This window comes from Hippoglossus stenolepis, chromosome 4 (assembly GCF_022539355.2).
Source record: "Hippoglossus stenolepis isolate QCI-W04-F060 chromosome 4, HSTE1.2, whole genome shotgun sequence".
Classification (NCBI taxonomy): Eukaryota; Metazoa; Chordata; class Actinopteri; order Pleuronectiformes; family Pleuronectidae; genus Hippoglossus; species Hippoglossus stenolepis.
Window position 1 is genome coordinate 20,977,324 of NC_061486.1, and position 19,573 is coordinate 20,996,896.

Genomic DNA, 19,573 nt, shown 5'->3' on the forward strand with positions numbered 1-19,573 from the left:
AATCAGCGTTAGGTTAAATAAGGAAAGTGAGGTATCTTCTAAATCTGATTATAATCTCTTTAGGATCACCTTTTGGGTGGGAAATGCATGTTGTCCAGGTTACCCCGAACCTGTTAGCTGCAGCTTGCTTCCACACTCACTGCCAGTCACTACAGGGTCACAACAATTTTTACACAGCAACAGCTTTAGAGATTTAACTGGCTAGATATATGTCAGGCATCTGCGGTGCATCAGCAAGTGTCTTGAATCGCGTTTTTGAACCCATCACAAATAGAGAGAGGGTGCTAATTTGTCAGGTGGTCTTCATGGCAATCACCAAAAAAAGTGTTTGCAAGAGGACGATCAGGGCTAAAATCATATAATCTGAACTGGACCTCAGCAGCCTAAGAGTAGTACATGGACCAGTCAGACAGACTAAACCATTTTTAAGAGCCTCCACTTAAAAAAAAAATGAAAATAATACTAATAATAATGTTATAAATATTTTTTCCAGTTTAGGCTTTTCGAGGGCCCTCCCTCTTTGGGACCCTATAGTCAGTCTCACTTCTGGAACTCACGGCATTTTCTCAGCCAATTTGTGTCTCACCTGTGCGGGAAACATATAATTTCGAAGTTTGACAGCACCGTGTTTGTTGACTACTTGAAAAGACAGAAATATCTCAGGCCCTGCAGGCTTTCCTGAAAGGTGGCTGCTTTTTTCAGTTGATGCTTTATTATAGTTGTCCCCTGGGGACATGCAGTCAGGGGCGGCAATAAGACACAGTCAGATGATTCTAACATTGCTTGTTTGACGTTGGAGAATGAACCCTAGCCCCTTTGGTTTTCCCTGCACTACTGAACTTCCACAGCCCAACAAATCTCCCTGGCTCTCTACCTTTTTCAGCTTTTAGTCCATGAAATCCCTCTTCCACCTTTGTCCTCTGCAGGTTGCCAAGTAGCTCTGTAGTGCACCCAACTTTGTTGAACACATCTTTCTGTCTGTTGGTGTAGGGAGATGATTGATCTCTCAGTCATCTGCGATGTGGAGGAACTGTTGGATAGATCTCAGTAACAATCTGGGAAGTAAAGCTGCTATATTCAAGATTTTCATGATGGATGGATCAAATGACTAGACATATGTGAAAGGTGTCACTTGTAGACACCAGCCCCCATATATTTATAACCCAACACAGCAAGCAGTGATTAAGCTCTGATGAACTCATTGAGTGCCACCTGCCTGGCACAAAACAGCAAAGCTGAACACTGTGAAGCATTTAGCAGCCAAAGAGCCAGATATTTTCCGCAGGAGTTGGTGGAGATATAGTGAAAAGTAAAGCAATGGCTCTAAATTAATCCTAATATTATAGAGGGCAGTTTATGGGAGGGCCATAAACCCAAAATAGCCAGAGACAAATGATTCTATGTTAAAATAGATGAATTGGTAATGATGACTGCAGTATAAGGAATTGTTAGGAAATGCTTTTATAGGCTCAAATTATGTAACCGTAACCCATCCCATCATTATCGCATAAAACAGTGAATGTTGATGTCCATATACAGTATATATATAATATTCCTTCTCTCAGCTGATCTACACAATGGTTGAAGAGTAGTTAGGCATAGCTCAATGCCTCCAAGCTCAATGTCAGACCTCACTCTGTTTAACAACACTCACTGTTTGAGGCCCCAGTGGGCAGGTTGGATTACTCTTCTTCTTTCCACTAGCGAATGTTCTTAAAATCACAGGCTCAAATTTATAACATCCAATCCATGGCTTGATGCTCATGACACGTTAATACGCATCTCTGAATTTGTCCTTTACTGTAACACTTTTGAGCTCACTATTCTCTAAAAACAATTTAAATTTTGACACGAGCTACAGTATCATCTTGTTGTAAGGCATTACAACAATATTTGAGACATACAAACATACAAGAGACCTAGACATAACTATACAGAGTCATCCCCCATGGGAAGGAGGACCATAAGGGGTCATGGTGGCTAAACTGCCGGCTCAGTCCCACCATAAATTGTCCTGTTTGGCCCCATCATTTTGAGTCAAATTTATTTTCTCAGTTTTAAATTAATATGTTCCTTTAAATTCCTCTTAATCTCAATTATTTGTTGCCCATGTGATTTTATTCTATTTACATTGAAACCCAAAAGAAATGCTACAGGGCATAATGAGATATTTATAACTTTATTACCTAGCCCTGAATGTTCTACTGTTTTACTATGGCCGAACCAGAAAACTTCAATTTACACATGCGACACTGTTTTCTCATTGGTCAGTAGTGAGAAATGCTCCCAGGTCTCTTTCCCACCAGGCACACGTCACCCCTCTGCTCACCGACCTCCAGTGGCTATAGCAGATTCAAGGCACTAATATTTGCCTACAGAGCGACTTCTAGGTCTGCTATCATCTACTTGAACTCAATCACATTATCTGCCATAGCATTGCTCTTAAGTCTGGCTCAGACTATAGTCGCTATATGAACTCTGAAATGATGCAATTCGAGGGAACTCGAATTTGGCTAGATTTCTAGCAGGCTAAATATCTAGATGAATCAGCAACAACTACAGCCAATCATAGCGCAGGACGGGGTGATGGTGGTAAAGGTACATGTTGCCGTGAGGTGCCCCCTTACTTTTGCATATTGATTTTATGTAAGTATTTCAAAATTAATTTAATTGTAGGCTTAAAGTGAGTATTCAGCACACAAAGTAAATAAAATACATTAACTTAATCAAACATTGTTATTTTTCCTGAGTTAGAAAAAAGGTAATGGCATATATGAGAAAAAATTACTATTTGTAGATTGCGGTGTGTGTACTTTAAATGTTAACATGACAATAATGTAATAAGCGGGTTTCGTGTGAGCTGAAACGTGATCATGGCTTCCCACTGTTTTCGATCACTCACCTGTGAACTGGGCGTGGAGCACAGGCCCCGGGCAGGGGGCGTGTCCCTCCCCTCCCCGGTGTCGACAGTCGGGTGTGACGCAGAGCTGTCAGTCACTCAGAGGCAGGTGCTGCTGCTACTTGTCATTCCTCGGAGCTGAGAGTTAGCGAGAGACACAGCTCGTGACGACGTTTCTGTTCAACTTCTCTCCAGTTGTTCAACATGAGAGGAAAATACAAAAGAAGGGACCGCAGCGACAGTGGTGGCGAGACGGCTGACGTCGCCCCAGGGCTCTCTCCTCTCCCCGGGGAAACCGCGGCGGGCTTGGCCGAGCCTGACACGCCTTTCCCGGGCTTCACCCTCCAGGATGACCGTCGGAGGAAAAAGGGTACGAGTTGTTGTTCTGGTAAACAAACATGGAGTTACGGAGTGTTGTTGTCCACAGATCGTCAGGAGACACGTTTCTATGTTAGTTTTTCACCCGCTAGCTTGATTGTTTGTTAGCTTGGGGTAGCTAATAAAACACTGAAATAACCACACAGTGTTTGTAAGTAGTGGGAGAAATGTACATTTACATATAAATAATAATGGATTAGGTTGCATAAAATAGGAAAATACAAATAAGATAAGTATCTCATTTTTTTCGTCAGTACAGTAATAATTTGAAAGTAATGTTCTTAGCGCCTCAGTGGAAAAAGTTAGTGAGGTTTGTGAACATTTGTTCTAACGTAGTTAAAAACAGGCCAAGCTTAAAAAGAAATTAAATATTTTGGTCAACATTGTTTTTGTATGTGTGATACTGATAGAATAATGCTTTGTAACAGCAGTTGGATAATGTTCAGTCTATATTAATTTTCTTTGTTTACTCAGATAGTAAAAACCAGAGGAGTGTTTCATATTTCATGTTCATAATGACCTTTCTGTCAGCAAGATAACTGTTGCTGTCATCTCTATGGACTTCGTGTGCATGTGGCTGTATGTGTAAAGAAACTCCTGATTCTGTTACTGCGTCACCATTGTGCGTCTGCTCCCACCATTGTGGCTCACTGTGTGTTGTTTCCTCTGCAGGTGTAAGATGCTCCACGTATGACAGTGAGAAGGTCTACCTCGGAGTTCGTGTCAAGTGCCCAGTGAGGGATCTTCTGAGGAAAAAGCGTCTAGCCCTAGGCTGGGAACCTCAAAATGTTCAGGTGACATTTTTGTCTGATTTAGTTTCCAAAAATAGGAGGTTATAATTGTAAATATCTCACGATGGGAATTCAAAAGATAAACATAATCACTAGGGCTGGGTCACGGTAAATATTTACAAACCGGCAATAATATTTGGTCAAATCCCAGAGACAGAGAGAGCCAATGAATGAGTGTGCTGCGATCAGGGCTGCAAAAGTGAGTGCAGCCCCAAAATGTGTTGGAAAAAACCCAGCATTTACCCACCGTAGCAGCTCACACAGCAGCTCCAACACTTGCAGGAGCACCAACGACCAGATGAGTTGCTATGAATCGCCTTTACCAGTTTGTACGTTAGCTCACAGCAGTGAAATGAGTCAACATTTTAGTGCGTTCAGCCACATTTCAAAAACCTGCTCATGTTTACTTACATACGGCTCCTCAAAAAAGCACAAGACCTTTCTCGTAAATAGGGTTGCAAAGGGGCGGAAAATTTCCGGTAAATTTCCGGAAACCTTCCGGAAACTTTCCATGGGAAGTTAAGCTCGGGAATTTTGAAAAAAAAATGTTACCGCAAATTAAACGCTGAGCAATAAAAAAATAATTCAAAACTCTATTTTAAAGATGTATGTAATGCAGCACACGCTGCACGTTGAATTTCAACCCTGCACTGTGCATTTCTCCATCACATGCGCAGTGCATTCTTCCATGTGCAGTGCATTCTTCCATCACATGCACAGATAATTCCCAGCATCCTGCACACTACAGCAGGGCTATTGAGGCCACACTACTGCATTAGCCCAAGAACTAGTCAGGGAAGTTTTGATGATATTACTGGGGAAAATATATAAGCATGCTGATTGAGGATTGTTCATCTGTTCATCTAACCTATTTCTATTCATTTATCCATCAATTGTAAAATATTTTTAAAGACGATTCCAATTGTTTAGCTAACTATTTATATCTCTGGTTTGCATTAGTGTTTTTTACAAGCTTTTTTCTCATCTTATCCTACAGAACAATGCCACGTGCACTATCTCATGTGTGGAGACATTTCACCCCAGCCAATGTAGAAGGAAAGGCTGTGTACATTTGCAAATACTGTGCAAAGACCTGTTAAGAATGCCACAAAGATGCAGAGGCATATAGTCAAGTGCCCAAAGTTTCCTCAGGGCTCAAATCAGCTTATGACAAAACAAAATGTTTATATTTATGTCTGTATATGACAAGGTAAATACAGTTAGTATAAATTACCCACAAAATTCCCCGTTAATTCCCGTATATTCCCGTATATTCCCATGGAAAGTTTCCAACTTTGAATATTCCCGGAATTTTGCAACCCTACTCGTAAACACAATGTGTGCTGTGCGCCTCTTCCTTCACCAAATAAGGTAGTCCAAATAATGGAAATATTAGAAGCAGTTTTGGTTTTTGTTATGTATTAGGTTTAGATTATTGCAGCAATAGAAAAAATTATATAATATAACTTAAAGGTAGGGCTGGTAAGTTGTTTCTTTTTTTTTCAATCTTATATGTTGAGATCCTCTTAATGTATGTACACATATTCATACCATAAACACGCCCACACCCCTGTGATGTGTCCGCCATTGGTCTGCAGTGTGGTTTGCTGCAGTGTTTTGAAACGTCTTTTTCAGGGTTTCTTGCTGAATGCATTTTTTTGTTGCTTGAGCTCTGTTTTGTTAAGCGTCTTTGTTGGGCTGCAGCTCTATAGAACTAGGCTACAGTATGTAGGCCAGCATTACACCATTATTTCTTTCCATTTAACTGCTGTTAAAGCCAATGTGTATTTGCCTGGTTTGAATAAATACTGTTTTGTTAAATTGAACTGGTTTGTGATGCAAGGTTAAAATTGTTCCAACAGAAACCACGAATGAATTTAAACAAGAATGCCATAGTGCAGACTACAACAGGGACAAGTTGTTGCAGGGACAAGTAGAATCTTCATTCTTGTATGAAGGGAGATGTGGCATTCTTCATTACTAGTACTATTTCAAATGGTTAGACACATTTGTGTAACTGCTACAGTGACCTGGTGCACAACCATTGTTTTTTTTGGCATCTGCCTTGCGATACACAAATTACTGCCAGGCGATGGATTTGCAGTTGTTCTCTTCATCCGCGCCCAGCTTCTATTATTCTTTCTGAACGCTCTATAAAGTATGAATTATAAACTCACTTTGGCGCTTAATTTCATCTGCCCTGTTCCCTCCAGATAAACATGTCTCCCCTCTGTACGTTCCATAAACAGGTTATAGTTTTGGATTGGAGGGCGAGTGTGTGTGTGACAAATGTACAGTACATGTGCTTTTTTTCTTGTGTCTGTTTGAGGGAGAGAGCCATAGAAGAGAGCGAGGTGAAAAGCCAAACCAAGTCTCATGGCGGTGGCTTGAAAACATGTCTTGTCAAATTGCACTTGATGTTCCTCATATGGTCTTTTTCTACACGTAACATAGAAGAAGCCGGTAGACATCAAGCAGGATCGATATATAACCCACAGTTATGTGCAGCAGGAGGTTGATCGAACCACTGACCCCAGACCTCAAAGAGTTTTCAGTCTTTTAAACATGAGATCTATACAGATATAAACCTGTCCTGTCCAGCCATACAATATCTACACTAATGTTTGTTTCTGAAAAGCATATATACAGACCTGCACTAATATAACTTTTTCTTTTCTTTTTGCTTCACACTAATGCAGGAGGCGTTCAGCAAAACAGTCAAAGGTCAGTATATACCACATGTATCATAGTAAATTATGTGTTGTGTAGATTAATTCTCCTTTAACAGATAATGTGCTTTATTCTGTCAGTTAAATACAGAATAAATTTTTTTAGATCACCACCATTAAGCAATCAAATCTACCAGACACCAGCCTGCAATACTATACAATGCAATATTACTTTGTGGGCTAACATGGTCTACTCTCTGATTTAAACTTCACTGTTTCTACCACAGGAGACAAGAAACGTGTCAAAACTCGTACAGGACACCAGACCACCAAGGTGAGTGTTGAAAAACACAGATCTAAACTCCCCCCAGGAGGTTCCTCAAAGATGTATGTAAATTGCGGGTTTAGGGATCACTGTCGATCACATGTCAGTTTTGAGCAGCACTTCAGATACCCCTGCATACTTTACCTTGGCTCTTGCTTGTTTACAGAAAATATGTCTCACAAAAAGCCTGGAGGAGCTGGCAATCATCGTGGAAGTGCTGGAAGAGGATCTTAGGGCCATCAACACCCACCACTCCCTTTCCCAAACTCTGTCCTCTAACCCTCCGGTGTCCCCTGCGCAGTCTCCAGCTGGTAATTCACGCAGACCAGATCCACATTTATACAATATGAGCCTGAAGAACATATTAACAGTCACTACTACCACCACTCCTCACATGCAATGTCTTCTCTCCAACATACAGGGTACAACAGTGACGAGTCTGATGAAATGATCCCCAGCCCACAGTCCTACATGTCGTACCCACTGGGCGGAGTGGAGTACTACCAGGCCCCGTCGCCTCTCGGCTTCATGCACACCAGCCTTCAGCCTTCCAGCATTGCAGGTGTGAAAAGAGACAGTGGAGGAAGGGAGGAGTGGCTTGATCCCCAGAACCACAACTGGAACATGAACAGCTCTGCGTTCTTCTGGGCCCAGCTGCAGAAAGAAGAGAACCAGTTGAGGGACATCTCTGATGCACCACTACTGGCCACCGATGAACATGGCAGAACGTAAGTTTGGTGCAAGTCAGGGAATTCTGCTTTTTTATGAGAATACAATCTAGAAAGAAGTGAGGACCCCAGACCAGCAGACTGTCTGCAGTTCAGTTGCATTGTGGTTAATTTAGGCCCAAGGTTTTAGCAAGAAAGAAGAATGTATAAGTTTAAAAAAGATAATCTCTGGTTCTGCATTTATTTTGATATTTTTTGTAAACTGTCCATTATAAGTTACCTCTTACTAGCATTATGCCTTTGGCCAGTAAATACCTGTATTGTCATATGAATTTCTTTCTGTCTAAATATGCTGGATTGTGTGTCTCTCTCCAGGGCTCTCCATAAAGTATCATGTGTCGGAAAGAGGGCACTGGGCTACGCCATCGCTAAAAGGATGTCTGTACTCAACAGCCTGGACCTTAAAGACTCTGATGGAATGGTACAGTACATTTCACTTCAACACATTTCAGATTTACTTCTCTAGTTTTTGATAATAAATCTGTCTCACTCAGTACTGAAATTATCATCTTTTGTGTACAATTCATATTTGCGATTAATTGTGTTAATTGGATGGATTAAGTCTGCAATTAAAAGTATTAACTTCATAATATAATAATGTAGATCACTTAAAAACTCCACACCAAAACTGTAAAGTCTCACAGATACTCATTCAGTTTACACAATATATGAAGGTACAATAAAGAATCATACTGAAGTGTAAAGGATGTGTTTGAACCTTAATTCTAAAAATGTACAGCTTCATTTACACAGATTTTCAGGGCATTCACATCAATAACGATGTGTTAAAATGTCTAATGCTGTTGGTGCCTTGGCAACAGATATAAGCAGACAAATTCATAATCAAATTTATGCTGCATGTCTTATCATTAGACAATATGTAGTTTAATGTTAATGGCCTCCTTTTCCAGACTGCCCTGCTGCATGCGGCGAATCACAACCATCACCTCATGGTGGCAGATTTGATCTGTTTGGGGGCCAACGTCAATGAGACCAACAACTCAGGAAAGTCCTGCCTCCACCTGAGCGCTGAGAAAGGCTACATCCGAGTCCTGGAGGTCAGAGCCTTGTTTTTCTCTCCACTGCCATGTGTTTGAGACAGTGTCTTTCAGACAATACCAATAGAATTTTGTGAAAAACATGAGGCGATGATGTTTCTTATCATTGGGTTTAAAATGACACTGATAGGCCACCGATTACATGTCAGTTTTTCTTGAAAATGTAATTATAGTCAGGTTCAAAAGAAGATGTGTCGTGGTCAAAAGATTGAGTGTGAGAGCCTCTTTCCTCTTTGTTTATATTTTCGTGATTATGGAAATGGTCTTACCCTTTCTTTACACATCAGAACACTTTCACTTTTGAAGAGCAACTTGACTCCATTTGTTACTGGTTGCAACAAATGTGGTTGCCTCTGATCCAAACAGGTTGAACAGGTACATGTCCTGTATACTTGTGAAGGTTTCATCTGCCTCAGTAAATAAAGTATTTTGTCTGCGCCGGTGAAAAGCTCAGCTGGTTCTGTGAGACACGCTGCACTTAGTGTGTTAAATCAACCTGTTTCATGTCTGTATGATGGATGACGCATACTGTCGAGAATGATAGGTAGCATTATATCAGATAACCTACTATAGAGTGGTGTAGAGGGTACATGATGCTTCTGTGCATTGAGAACACACTGTTCATAGCAGATGTTCCAGGTTTTCAGGTTGTCAAAGCTGAAGATAAGTAGCACCTCGGCCAACCTGTCATTATGCTTCTAGAGGAAAATTTCTCTGTATTGTATTAACTTTTATAGACCAACTCAAAGACATACAGCAGATGTTGTTGGACAAGAGAAGTGTTTTTTCACATCAGAGGAAAACTCACCCACAGACTTTATTTTCTTGTAGACTCACTGCAGCAGTGAAGGCACAGTGGTAGTTATTTGTAGAGGTCGACCAATTACTCAGTTTGCACTTGTACACACAGGAGTTGTTACACCCTGAGTGATAGCTCCACCAGTCACACAGGCATGTGTCGCAGCTTTGCCTGCAAGTTCCATTCAGTCAAAGTATTGTTATTGTGCGCCTAAGATGATAGTTTATATTTAATTGGAGTTTAACTTACAGTGAGTCAGCTAAATTTGCAAACTAGAATGGCAGTAAGAAGAGTGCATACCTCAACCAAGGCCCCTTATGAAACCACATTTTAATTAACTAGATTCAGAGTTTTATTTGGATCTTCACCAAATTTTTAACAATCATATATATCAGTCAATAGTCTCAGTCTCAACTTTTTGAGTGATCCACAAAAATGTTGAAAAACATCCTCTCTCACAAAGTTTAAAGGAAGTGTGGGAAAAAATCCTCGATCCAGGCCCTGATCTGGATCCGCACCAAATGTAATGGGTTCTTACCTCACCCATACCACATCCTTCTGCCAAGTTGTGTGGTAAACCAGTAGTTTTTACGTAATCCTGCTGACTCAGACAAACAAGCAAAAGCAGAACAAAAGCAGAACCTTGGCTGCAGTAAAGGATTGTTGGCTGTATTATGGCATTTTTAATTTATTAGACTGAAGATAACTGCTGCTTCTGCTGAAAGCATGCTGTCTCTGTTTAGCTTGCAAGATAAAGTAGAAGCAAGTTTGACGACACAAGTGCATACAACTAACAGTGGCCATATCTGATCATTTGAGGGCCACTTTTGCTCAACATATCTATGTGAGAGATAATTTTCTCAGAAAGCATTGCTATAAAACTTTCCACACATTATTCTTGCGATGGGGTTGGGAAATATGACCTAAATCTTTGCAGTCACCTGGTAAAGATTGGAACAGCTAATTTTAAATATAACGTGATCCATTTTCGGTTTCTTTTTTCCACAGATGTCACATTTTAAAAACATATCGCAACACAACTCGATAAAGGGAGACAGGAAGGGAAAAAAGCTATTCAACTGTATCTTTATCAGTTCAGTGTTCTCTCTTCCAAAAATGTCGGTCCAACCTAACCATGAAAGGAAATCCCAACACATTAGGATCATCCATACTCCATGAATATGCACAAACATTAGTAAAAGAGTGACATTTAACAGTGTAAGAGGATGTAATGTTGAGCTGCACAGAACAGTGCTCCTCCCATGTTGAATACAGCATAAACATTCAGGCATTCAGAAGTAGCTGGTAAGGCTACTTCAGAAGTAAATCATGTCCCCCATGATTGCCCAAATTCTAGCTGATGATGCGATGATAAAGGGCTAATTCACTTTTTAGATGTCTGCTTAATTTTATAATGCTTCTGCAGTTTTTCCTCAAATAAGAAGTCTAATAACCCAGAAAGCTTTTGTGATGACAGCATTTGTTTCTAACATCAGGAAATGAAAAAAGGTTTTAGTCCAACATTACAACTTTAGTGTCATTTTCTCTCATATTGAAGTGTAACTCAAATCATTCCTGTAGATTTTATTAGTAGTAAACACATACAAGTTGTAGCTATATTGAATTAATTAACAATGTTAACTTAAAACTTTACGGCTAGAGTTTGACGCTCAGTGATACAGATTTATTTGTTTCCAATATTTAGTTTTTGTTACTTGGAATGTCGGACATGTTAGATACTTTTTTTCTTGGTCCATGTTGAAATGTTAATCTGGAAAATTATGAGGGACTTGTCTCTATTTTCTGATCATTTATAGACTAAACAATGAATTCATTAAAGAATAAGAAGATTTATTCATGATAAAATAAATCAAAAGTGTATCATCAGTTTCAACATACAATGCGTGCAAGTGCACTCCGGGAAGTGCAAACTTTCATCTACCTGCAGCCAATCTGAAAGCAGCAGTCGTTTGTTACATGAATTGCAAACATTTCCAAAGCTTCATTCTACAGGACATGCTAAACCAGTTGAGTGAAACATAATTAAACGTTGTGCAACACAAAAAAAACCGCACTCTCAGCCCCATCAAACAACACACCTTTTTAGTCTTTATAGTTTAAATTTGCAGCTGGGTATTCAATCCAATCACTTTACATAGTAAGGTTGAGACCTTCTGTCTCGACAGGTTGGGGTGAGCTGAGAAATATGGAGAAGAGAGGAGAGGTGGGTGGAAAGGGGGGGGGCAGGAAGAGTTGTGTAACCATCATTTTAAGCTACGGACTGGTTGTCATAACAAAAATAGTAATAGGGATAATTACAGATGTGTATGTGATGCTGAAGGGACACATAGGACACGCTGACAAAATTACTTTCTGTCAGTAAACTACATAACTGAAATATCTCAGGGCTGCCATTTTCTCCCCTCTGTTTTCATCCAAGAGCAGCAGAGCCACAGCTGCTTTAGTCCCTCAGAGTGTGTCCTGTGCTGCCCTGTGCTGTAGTCACATTTGGACTGGTTTATTGCAACTGTCTATATCTTGGCCAGGAGCTGGTTTGTACTCTATTACCAAACCTTTGTGAAATAATATATTTAACTCATGTGTTTGTTTTCTTTTAGGTTCTTAAACACTCAATGATGAATGGTGTGTATGTTGACGTCGAAGCCACTGATAACTGCGGTATGTACTATAGAAATTATAATAATAGAAAACTTTTTATATAGTCCTTTTCCAAACTGGACGCAAAGTACCTATCTTTCAGTTATGCATAATGTAAAGACAAAAAATAATTAAAACAACATTGTACCTTACAATGGAAATATTCGATCAAAAGGCAAGTATAGGAGTTGATGCTGTAACCACAGTAAAATAACTGAAGAGCTTTCAAATGGTACTTTTTAACTAAATCAAAACATGGTAAGCATTTTTATTTATATTAATATTATTGTAACAAACAGTAATAATATATGAAAAACCAGTAGTAGTAATATTGTAAACATTTTGTGGTTGAATCTGAGACTGGTTTCAGTCAAGCTCGTGGTGTGTTTTTCTTTGTTTCTTTGACCATGTTACAGTTAGGTTTAGGAATGCTCAATTTTAAAGTGAAAGATTAAGGTGCACTTACAGGGAATGAGTCCAGTAATAATCCAAACGGCTTTTGTGTTCTCAGGAATGAGCGTCCTTCAGTGTGCCTCAGTGGCTCTGAAGGCCACAGTACGTGAGCTGGAGAGCAGTAGATCTCCCAGTCACACCAGACTCCACACGCTCCGCCAAGAGCAGATGATGGAGACCCTGGAGTGTCTGCTACACATGGACAGCTACCTTCACACCATGGTGCATCACCCTATGAGAGTTAAGGTTTGGCCTCTTTTCATGTTTCATTAAAAAAAATGTAACGAAGGGAAACTAGGTCCCTTTACCATAGGACATAAATTATGTTTCAGTTGTAGGTTTTAAAATTACATTTCAAGGACATCTGTTCATAGTTTTTTTTACATTTCTGGGGCATTCCTGCTGTTTTTAGGTAGTGACAGTAGAGAGAGACATGACAGGACAGGCAAGAGAAAGAGGGGGGATGCTAGTAAGTAGCAAAGGGCCTGGGGCTGGATTCAAACCCAGAGCTGTAATCATTCAGCTTTGATATGTAGTGCATGTTACACCAAGCAAGCTACCAAGGAGCCCCCTCGTTTGTTTTTAAGAGAAAATCTTTTTTACAGAAGCAGTAACCACGACCCGACTGCTGTACCATCACTCTCGTGCACTGTTTTTGTCCTTGCTCACAGCCAACTGACAGTTGTAGGCAGAGGGTCATTCAAACAGATTAAACAGTGTTGATGACAGCAAGCCCAGTTGTCTCCTATTTGTAGTTCAGCTTTTTGGCAGAGCAAAGCTGGATAGTGAAGTGTATGAACAAACAATGATTCAGCATGTACTTGAAAAAAATTTAACTAGTGTGTATTTACAGAGATATACATGTAGGTCGGGTTCCTCCCTGCTCCCTTGTGGTTTTTATAGTGTAGCGCAGTGGCGAAGAGCCTTTTCCAATCAAGGGTCATTTCCATTTCTGTAATATCCTTTTTTTACACTAATCTCTCTAATGTGATGGCTGGAACTGCTTCTTTGTGAGCCTGATGTCAGATGGTAGTAATGGCGATGCTCCTCACAGATCATTTTCCTGGTTTGGGTCAGTCGTTCTTCGGTCTTTGCAAAAGAACAAACAAAGATGCAGACTTCAATGTCTCCTCAGAATGGGAGATCATAGGATGTACATGAAGTTAATAGAACTCCAGTCATCCACTCATTGTTTGCTTTGCAGCTTAACAATTTTGTGATGTTGGTTTTCAACAAATATGGGTTAGGGTTTTTGTTTACTTTTCAACTTAAGCCTGAAGGACTATTGAAATGTCACCAGCATGTTCAGATGTCATAGCCTTCCCATTTTGCACTTGCAGCACGTGTATGTCGAACAGAGGCGACAAAAAGTGTGAATACAGGGTTTCCCGGACAGACCACTAATACAAATATATTACTATTATATAATATGCTATATATATATATATATATGAAATCGAATGGAGACCATGTGATTCGGAATCAAATCGATTTGGGAAATCAGTTGCGATACCCAGCCCTATTTAGGAACTGTCCAGAAACGGTATAATAGGTGTATTATTGCGGTGCCAAAAGGTGCACCTAAATTATGTGCTGGTGCAACCAATGTAAAAAGTTAGTCTGGAGTCCTACCTTGCGTCAAACTCTGCTGAATATGTCTTGTTGGTGCTATTTGTTATGTCTTTTGTGTCATTGCAGGCCAGAAAAACTGTACATTTCTTGTGGTGTTCTCAAGTTTTTTTTCCACTTCATTTCATATCAGTTATTCATTCTGCAGCTGTTCTTTGAGACAAATTGACACCGTGGAACAATTCTACTGGTTCCACAGCAAGGCTCCTTCTCAGATTCTCTTTTGATTTAGTTTTCGGATTCTTAGCTATCAGCTCGCTTACAACTTGGCAGTCTTGTAAAAGCTGCTTGTTGGTCTTGACAAAAGAGCATTCGTCCTTACAACTCCTCCAGTTTAGCTGCATTCTCCTAGCTGTAATGACACTGGGATTTCTTTTTGTTTTTTAATTTTTGTCTGTTAGAAGCGCCATCAACCCCCTTAGTCGCTCGCGGTGAATCCAGTAGGGGATCACTGGTGAATCCAGTGGGGGATCCCCTGTGTTTAAACATGGACTTCCCCCGGATTTGGATGAACTTTATCTGAGCGTCTCACTCGCACATTTGCGTTCACAAAAATCAGGAGGAACTGCAGAGTCCAGTCCATGTCTGAAAGCAGCCCGTGTGTTGCGATCAAACAACTGGAAGGGACCGCCCTGTAGGACATTTTTGTCCTTTTTTGTATGAATTCCCCCTGCGGGCTAGTTCAAGTTGTCTCTGAAGCTTGACGCTCCCCAGGCCTGTTGTGGAGTATGTTATTGTAAAGTACGGTTAAGTATGCTGTTATGCTTGTGTCATGCAGAAAAATTTGCGTGAGCAGTGGTTGACATGTTCTGTGTGGGAAAGTTATGTTGACACACGCTGGTTGAACGGCAGAGACATTTGTTTCTCTTCTATTTTTAGACATTCTGTCTCTGCGTCTAAAGTCTTGATGAGAATAGGTTACCATGACATGAGACACATTTGATCCCCAGACAATGAACAGTGATGTCAACATTTGAATTTGTTCAACACATGTAATATCAGTATCAGCTATTGTTTTAGACTCATTATGAGCATGTTGTGATTAGCCTGCTAGTATTAGCATTAATTCCGAAGTGAGGCTGAGTTGAAGAGACAACATAGAACTGAGCCTTACAAGATGAATTTAAAACTGAACTTGTTACTGAACTGATCCAGTAACAAATGTTATAGCAATACAAACAATATTTTTTGTTCATTAATTTTTGTTCTCTCTCTCTTTCTCAGGGAAGCTGGAGCATGCAACCTAGAATTGGTTGAGCCACTGGCACCCCCGCCTGGCAGGGCACTTTGGAGACCCAACAGTAATGTTCTGAGTTGGTTCAGGCCTGAATTTGTCATGGAGAGACCTCAATTATTGGGGTTCTTTTCACTCTGAGAATGAGTTCAGGCCTGTAATGTAAAGCATCTGATGTTTTGTGTGTTGTAAAAATGCCTGACTTGCAATCAGGTGTTTATGGTTACATGCACAGAAACGTCAGGTGCCCATTGGCTGGTTTCTGTGAAACTTCCATTGTTTGTTACATTTGAGTAACAAGTTGTTCTCAGTAAGTGTGCCTATAGAGATTCATATGTAAAATCCTATGAGAATATTTTTTAAATATTACATGACAGCAAATTTACATTTTTTGGACTTCTGCACACTGGTTTTAAGGGTCCAGGCATGTTTTAAAAGCCCGGCCCCTAAATACCATATTTTCTAGCAGGGAGGGAAAGTCACGGTTGCCTTATGGACATAGTTTTAGCTTGGATTGTATTTAAGCAGCAGCGCCACAGTTTGTTGCTGCATATGATCCAAAAATTGTTGATTCCATTTTTTGGTCAAGAATCCGGCAATAGATTTGTTATTCCCCACTGGGACCCAGCTTAGTTAAAGAGCTTTACAGCCATTGATTTTACATAATTGTCTTGAAGACATGACAGTTTTACTAAGTATTGTAAGGTGATGGGGAGTGAATATAGTTTGATTTAATTGCCTTCAAATGTCTCGCGTGCAGGGAGTTTTTTTACCACTTAGAATACACTCACTGAGCACTTTCTGGGAAACACCTGCAATTATCCAATCTGTCAATCCTGTCAAAGTGCGGCAGCACATTGTACAAAACCACAGAGAAGTAGGTCAGAAACTTCCTTTTAATGTTTGTATCAATTAAAAATGAGGAACAAGTTTGATGTCAATGACTCTGACACAGTTGTTGGTGCTGACCTGGTTTCAGTACCAGTCTCTATCAGAAGTGGGTTAACTCATAATCTATTTTCTTTAAAGAAGCCCTTCCAGAGGGATAAACGTTGTGTGTTGTAAACAGTGACATGTAAGACAACTCTTGCATATTTAGTTTGCCCAAAAATGTGCCAGTAGTATTTGCACATTGTCACTTTATTTCTAATGCAGATTCTATACTGGCCCACAGACTTTATGGTGAGACACCGATGATATTGTGTTTTAAGTCAACTAAGTAGTCTATGGGCCAGTGGTTTCTGTCACATGGATCAGACGTTGTTGGCCAGAGTGTGTCACCATTATAAAATTATCATTATTTGTCAAGTGGCTGTTTGCAAATATTACTATATAAATAATTCTACTGCTTCAACCCCAATTTAATGGGTTATTTTCTGACCCGTACCACATCCGTGGTTCCGTGGTAATCCATCCAGTAGTTTTTGTGTAATGTTGCTCACAAACCAACAAACCAACAGACAGGGGTGAAAACATAAACAACATCAGAGGAAAGTTTCCAGCATCTTGTCCAATCAGCGATTCAGCTGAGGATGTTTGAGAGCAAATTGACATTGGTGGGTGTAGACTAACCATTTGTATGGTGTTGCTAATAAGTGCTCAGTGAGTATATAGCAAAGTTTGTCTACAGAGACACTGTAAAATATATTGTGTTAAAAGGACAGTTTGTGTTTGCTTTCTTACTGAGAGTGAGAGGAGAGCATCAGTTAATCTCTTTGTGTTCAATAGAAAAGCGTCTTAAATGTGTTTAGTTTAGCCAGCTTAGTTTAGGACTGAAAGTGGGGTGTGAAGAGCAAGTCAAAAATGCTGTCCAAAAACTGTCACTAGTGCACATTGTATCATCTGTATTTAATACATGTTGATATAGAAAACAAAAAGCAATTAGCTCATGCACTGAAGCTATTGACCAACGTGTTGCGCTCATCAGCTGTAGTTATAGTTATTTTAACAGGTATTCATGGGAAGTGTGACACTTGATTGTGCCTCAGATCAGTTTAGGCCATGTGATTCATGCAGTCACTAATTTTCTTTAAAATATATATTGCAAAAGTTTTTTTTCACAAATGAATAGTAATTTGTTTTCTAGTGGATCAGACAAAGATGGTGGTATGAGGTATTTTTCTCTACTGTTTTTATTTTTGGTCTATAGAAGACAATGGGATTCATTTTCCAGTGAGTGGTCAAAGTTATGTATACTCATACTTCTGTAATATTTGTTGTGTATTTTTGAATTATCTGCTGTGTTTGTTACTACTGATGATATTCATACAATTTTTTTTAACACTAATCAATAGTTTTATTTACTGATTAAAGAGACATTAAATGGTGACAGTATTTTTTGTTTGAACAACAAGTATTTACAGTATTCTCATTTACACTATTGTAGTATATTAATATAGAAGTATTTTTTAAGTATCTTACATGTGAATTTATGGCAAAGGGTTTTCAGAGTGGGAGATGAGTCCATGGGGGCTCCAAACCATTTGAGGGCAGACTCAGTGTGTGAAAGTGCAATGATATTACATTAGTAATTACAAAGAGATTGCATTGAACAGACCAACTATGTTTGATGTGCTTATAGAGACTCCCCCAGAGTCCAATCCCCCAGAGTCAGAAACTAATAAATGCCTTAGGAAAGCCCTTTCTGTGTTTGGTGAAGTCTGAAGTTGTATCAATTCAGCAATGTTAGGTTGTCTTTACGTAATTGTTATAGCATCTCTGGGATCAAATACGTACTCATGATTTCACAGGTTTCCACAATTCCAGAGCAAGACTATGCAGAATAAGGTGGTTTGAGTGGGCACATTTTTTACAAGATTTTTTCCCCAAAAATCTTTCCAATTTTTCTCTCAGGGAGTCCACAGTCTAAGACTGATGAGGATATGATTTATGGCAACATGCAACTTAGATTATAATGTTTTCAACTATATTTTTCCCACAGGGATGTCACTTCATATAGCTCTTAGTAAGAAATGAAATGTTACATACCTGTGTTTGTGTTTAATGTAAACCGATGGGTAAGGGATTTTGGTTTCTATTTGTACTGGACTGTATTACGGAAGCTGACAATGTCAATATGACACTTCATGCATGATGTTAACAATTCATTTTAAAAAGTTCAATAAAGCAAATCTTAAAACAAAAAAAGAAAAGTTTTGTGTATTTTTCTAAAGAATTACATATGATTGAAGACTGCAAACGTTTTGTCGAAGCCAATGGAAACACTGGTCCCTGCTTTGTTCACAACAAAATATATGAGTCGAAGTTCCTGTTGAAACAGGAAACAGTTTACGAAGTAACAGTTTAAACAAATGGCAGAAAACATAAAACCAATAAATATACAAGTAAAACTATATGTTTGACTGACTACTCAGTGAACATTACCATAAAAAATTAAAGTTCCCCTTTCTTGGCACTTTACAGGTTCATCATTTTTGTGGCTCTTCCAAAAAGTGTTTACCTGCCGTACACTGCTGCAGCCCCTCTTTGCTCTTGGCCCGCCTCCCACAAAGCCCAGTCTGCTGTGATTGGTCAGCCGGCCCTTTCAACTGTATAGACCGAAATGTCGCCTCTCACACAAAGGCCTCCTGGTGAGCAGTGAACACCACTGCAGCCATGGTAAAAATGCCGTTGGTTCTGCCTTTCCAATTTGCCACCAGCCACGTTACATGTTACCTGGTAATTTAAGGAAAACTAGCCATTAGGACAATGGAGGCATTTCAGGCTTTTCAGGAGCAACGTGTTCTGTGAGAGAGAAGGACCCACTCCACCACCAAGTTTGGTCCTTTTAACTTTGTAAGATTAAGATATTATATGGCCAGGCCATAGTCATGAAGTGAACATTGGGGGGGACCAAAATCTCACAACTCATTATTAACAAACAAGATAAATGTTTTATGTATTTTGCTATTTAAAACAATGTTTAATACTGTATTGTAAGTCAGGTGCTTGG

At 39.6% G+C, this 19,573-nt stretch overlaps 1 protein-coding gene across 1 annotated transcript; it reads left to right on the forward strand.

The window, feature by feature from the left end:
- The first annotated feature begins 3,013 nt into the window (after window positions 1-3,013).
- On the forward strand, window positions 3,014-18,731 carry zgc:113279 (uncharacterized protein LOC553749 homolog). Its single transcript, XM_035155241.2, has 11 exons — window positions 3,014-3,269; window positions 3,950-4,071; window positions 6,768-6,792; window positions 7,025-7,071; window positions 7,229-7,373; window positions 7,484-7,790; window positions 8,106-8,211; window positions 8,702-8,848; window positions 12,266-12,326; window positions 12,817-13,004; window positions 15,612-18,731. The coding sequence occupies exons 1-11, from the start codon at window positions 3,104-3,106 to the stop codon at window positions 15,642-15,644; spliced, it is 1,347 nt and encodes a 448-aa protein (XP_035011132.1). The 5' UTR covers window positions 3,014-3,103; the 3' UTR covers window positions 15,645-18,731.
- Window positions 18,732-19,573: the final 842 nt, after the last annotated feature.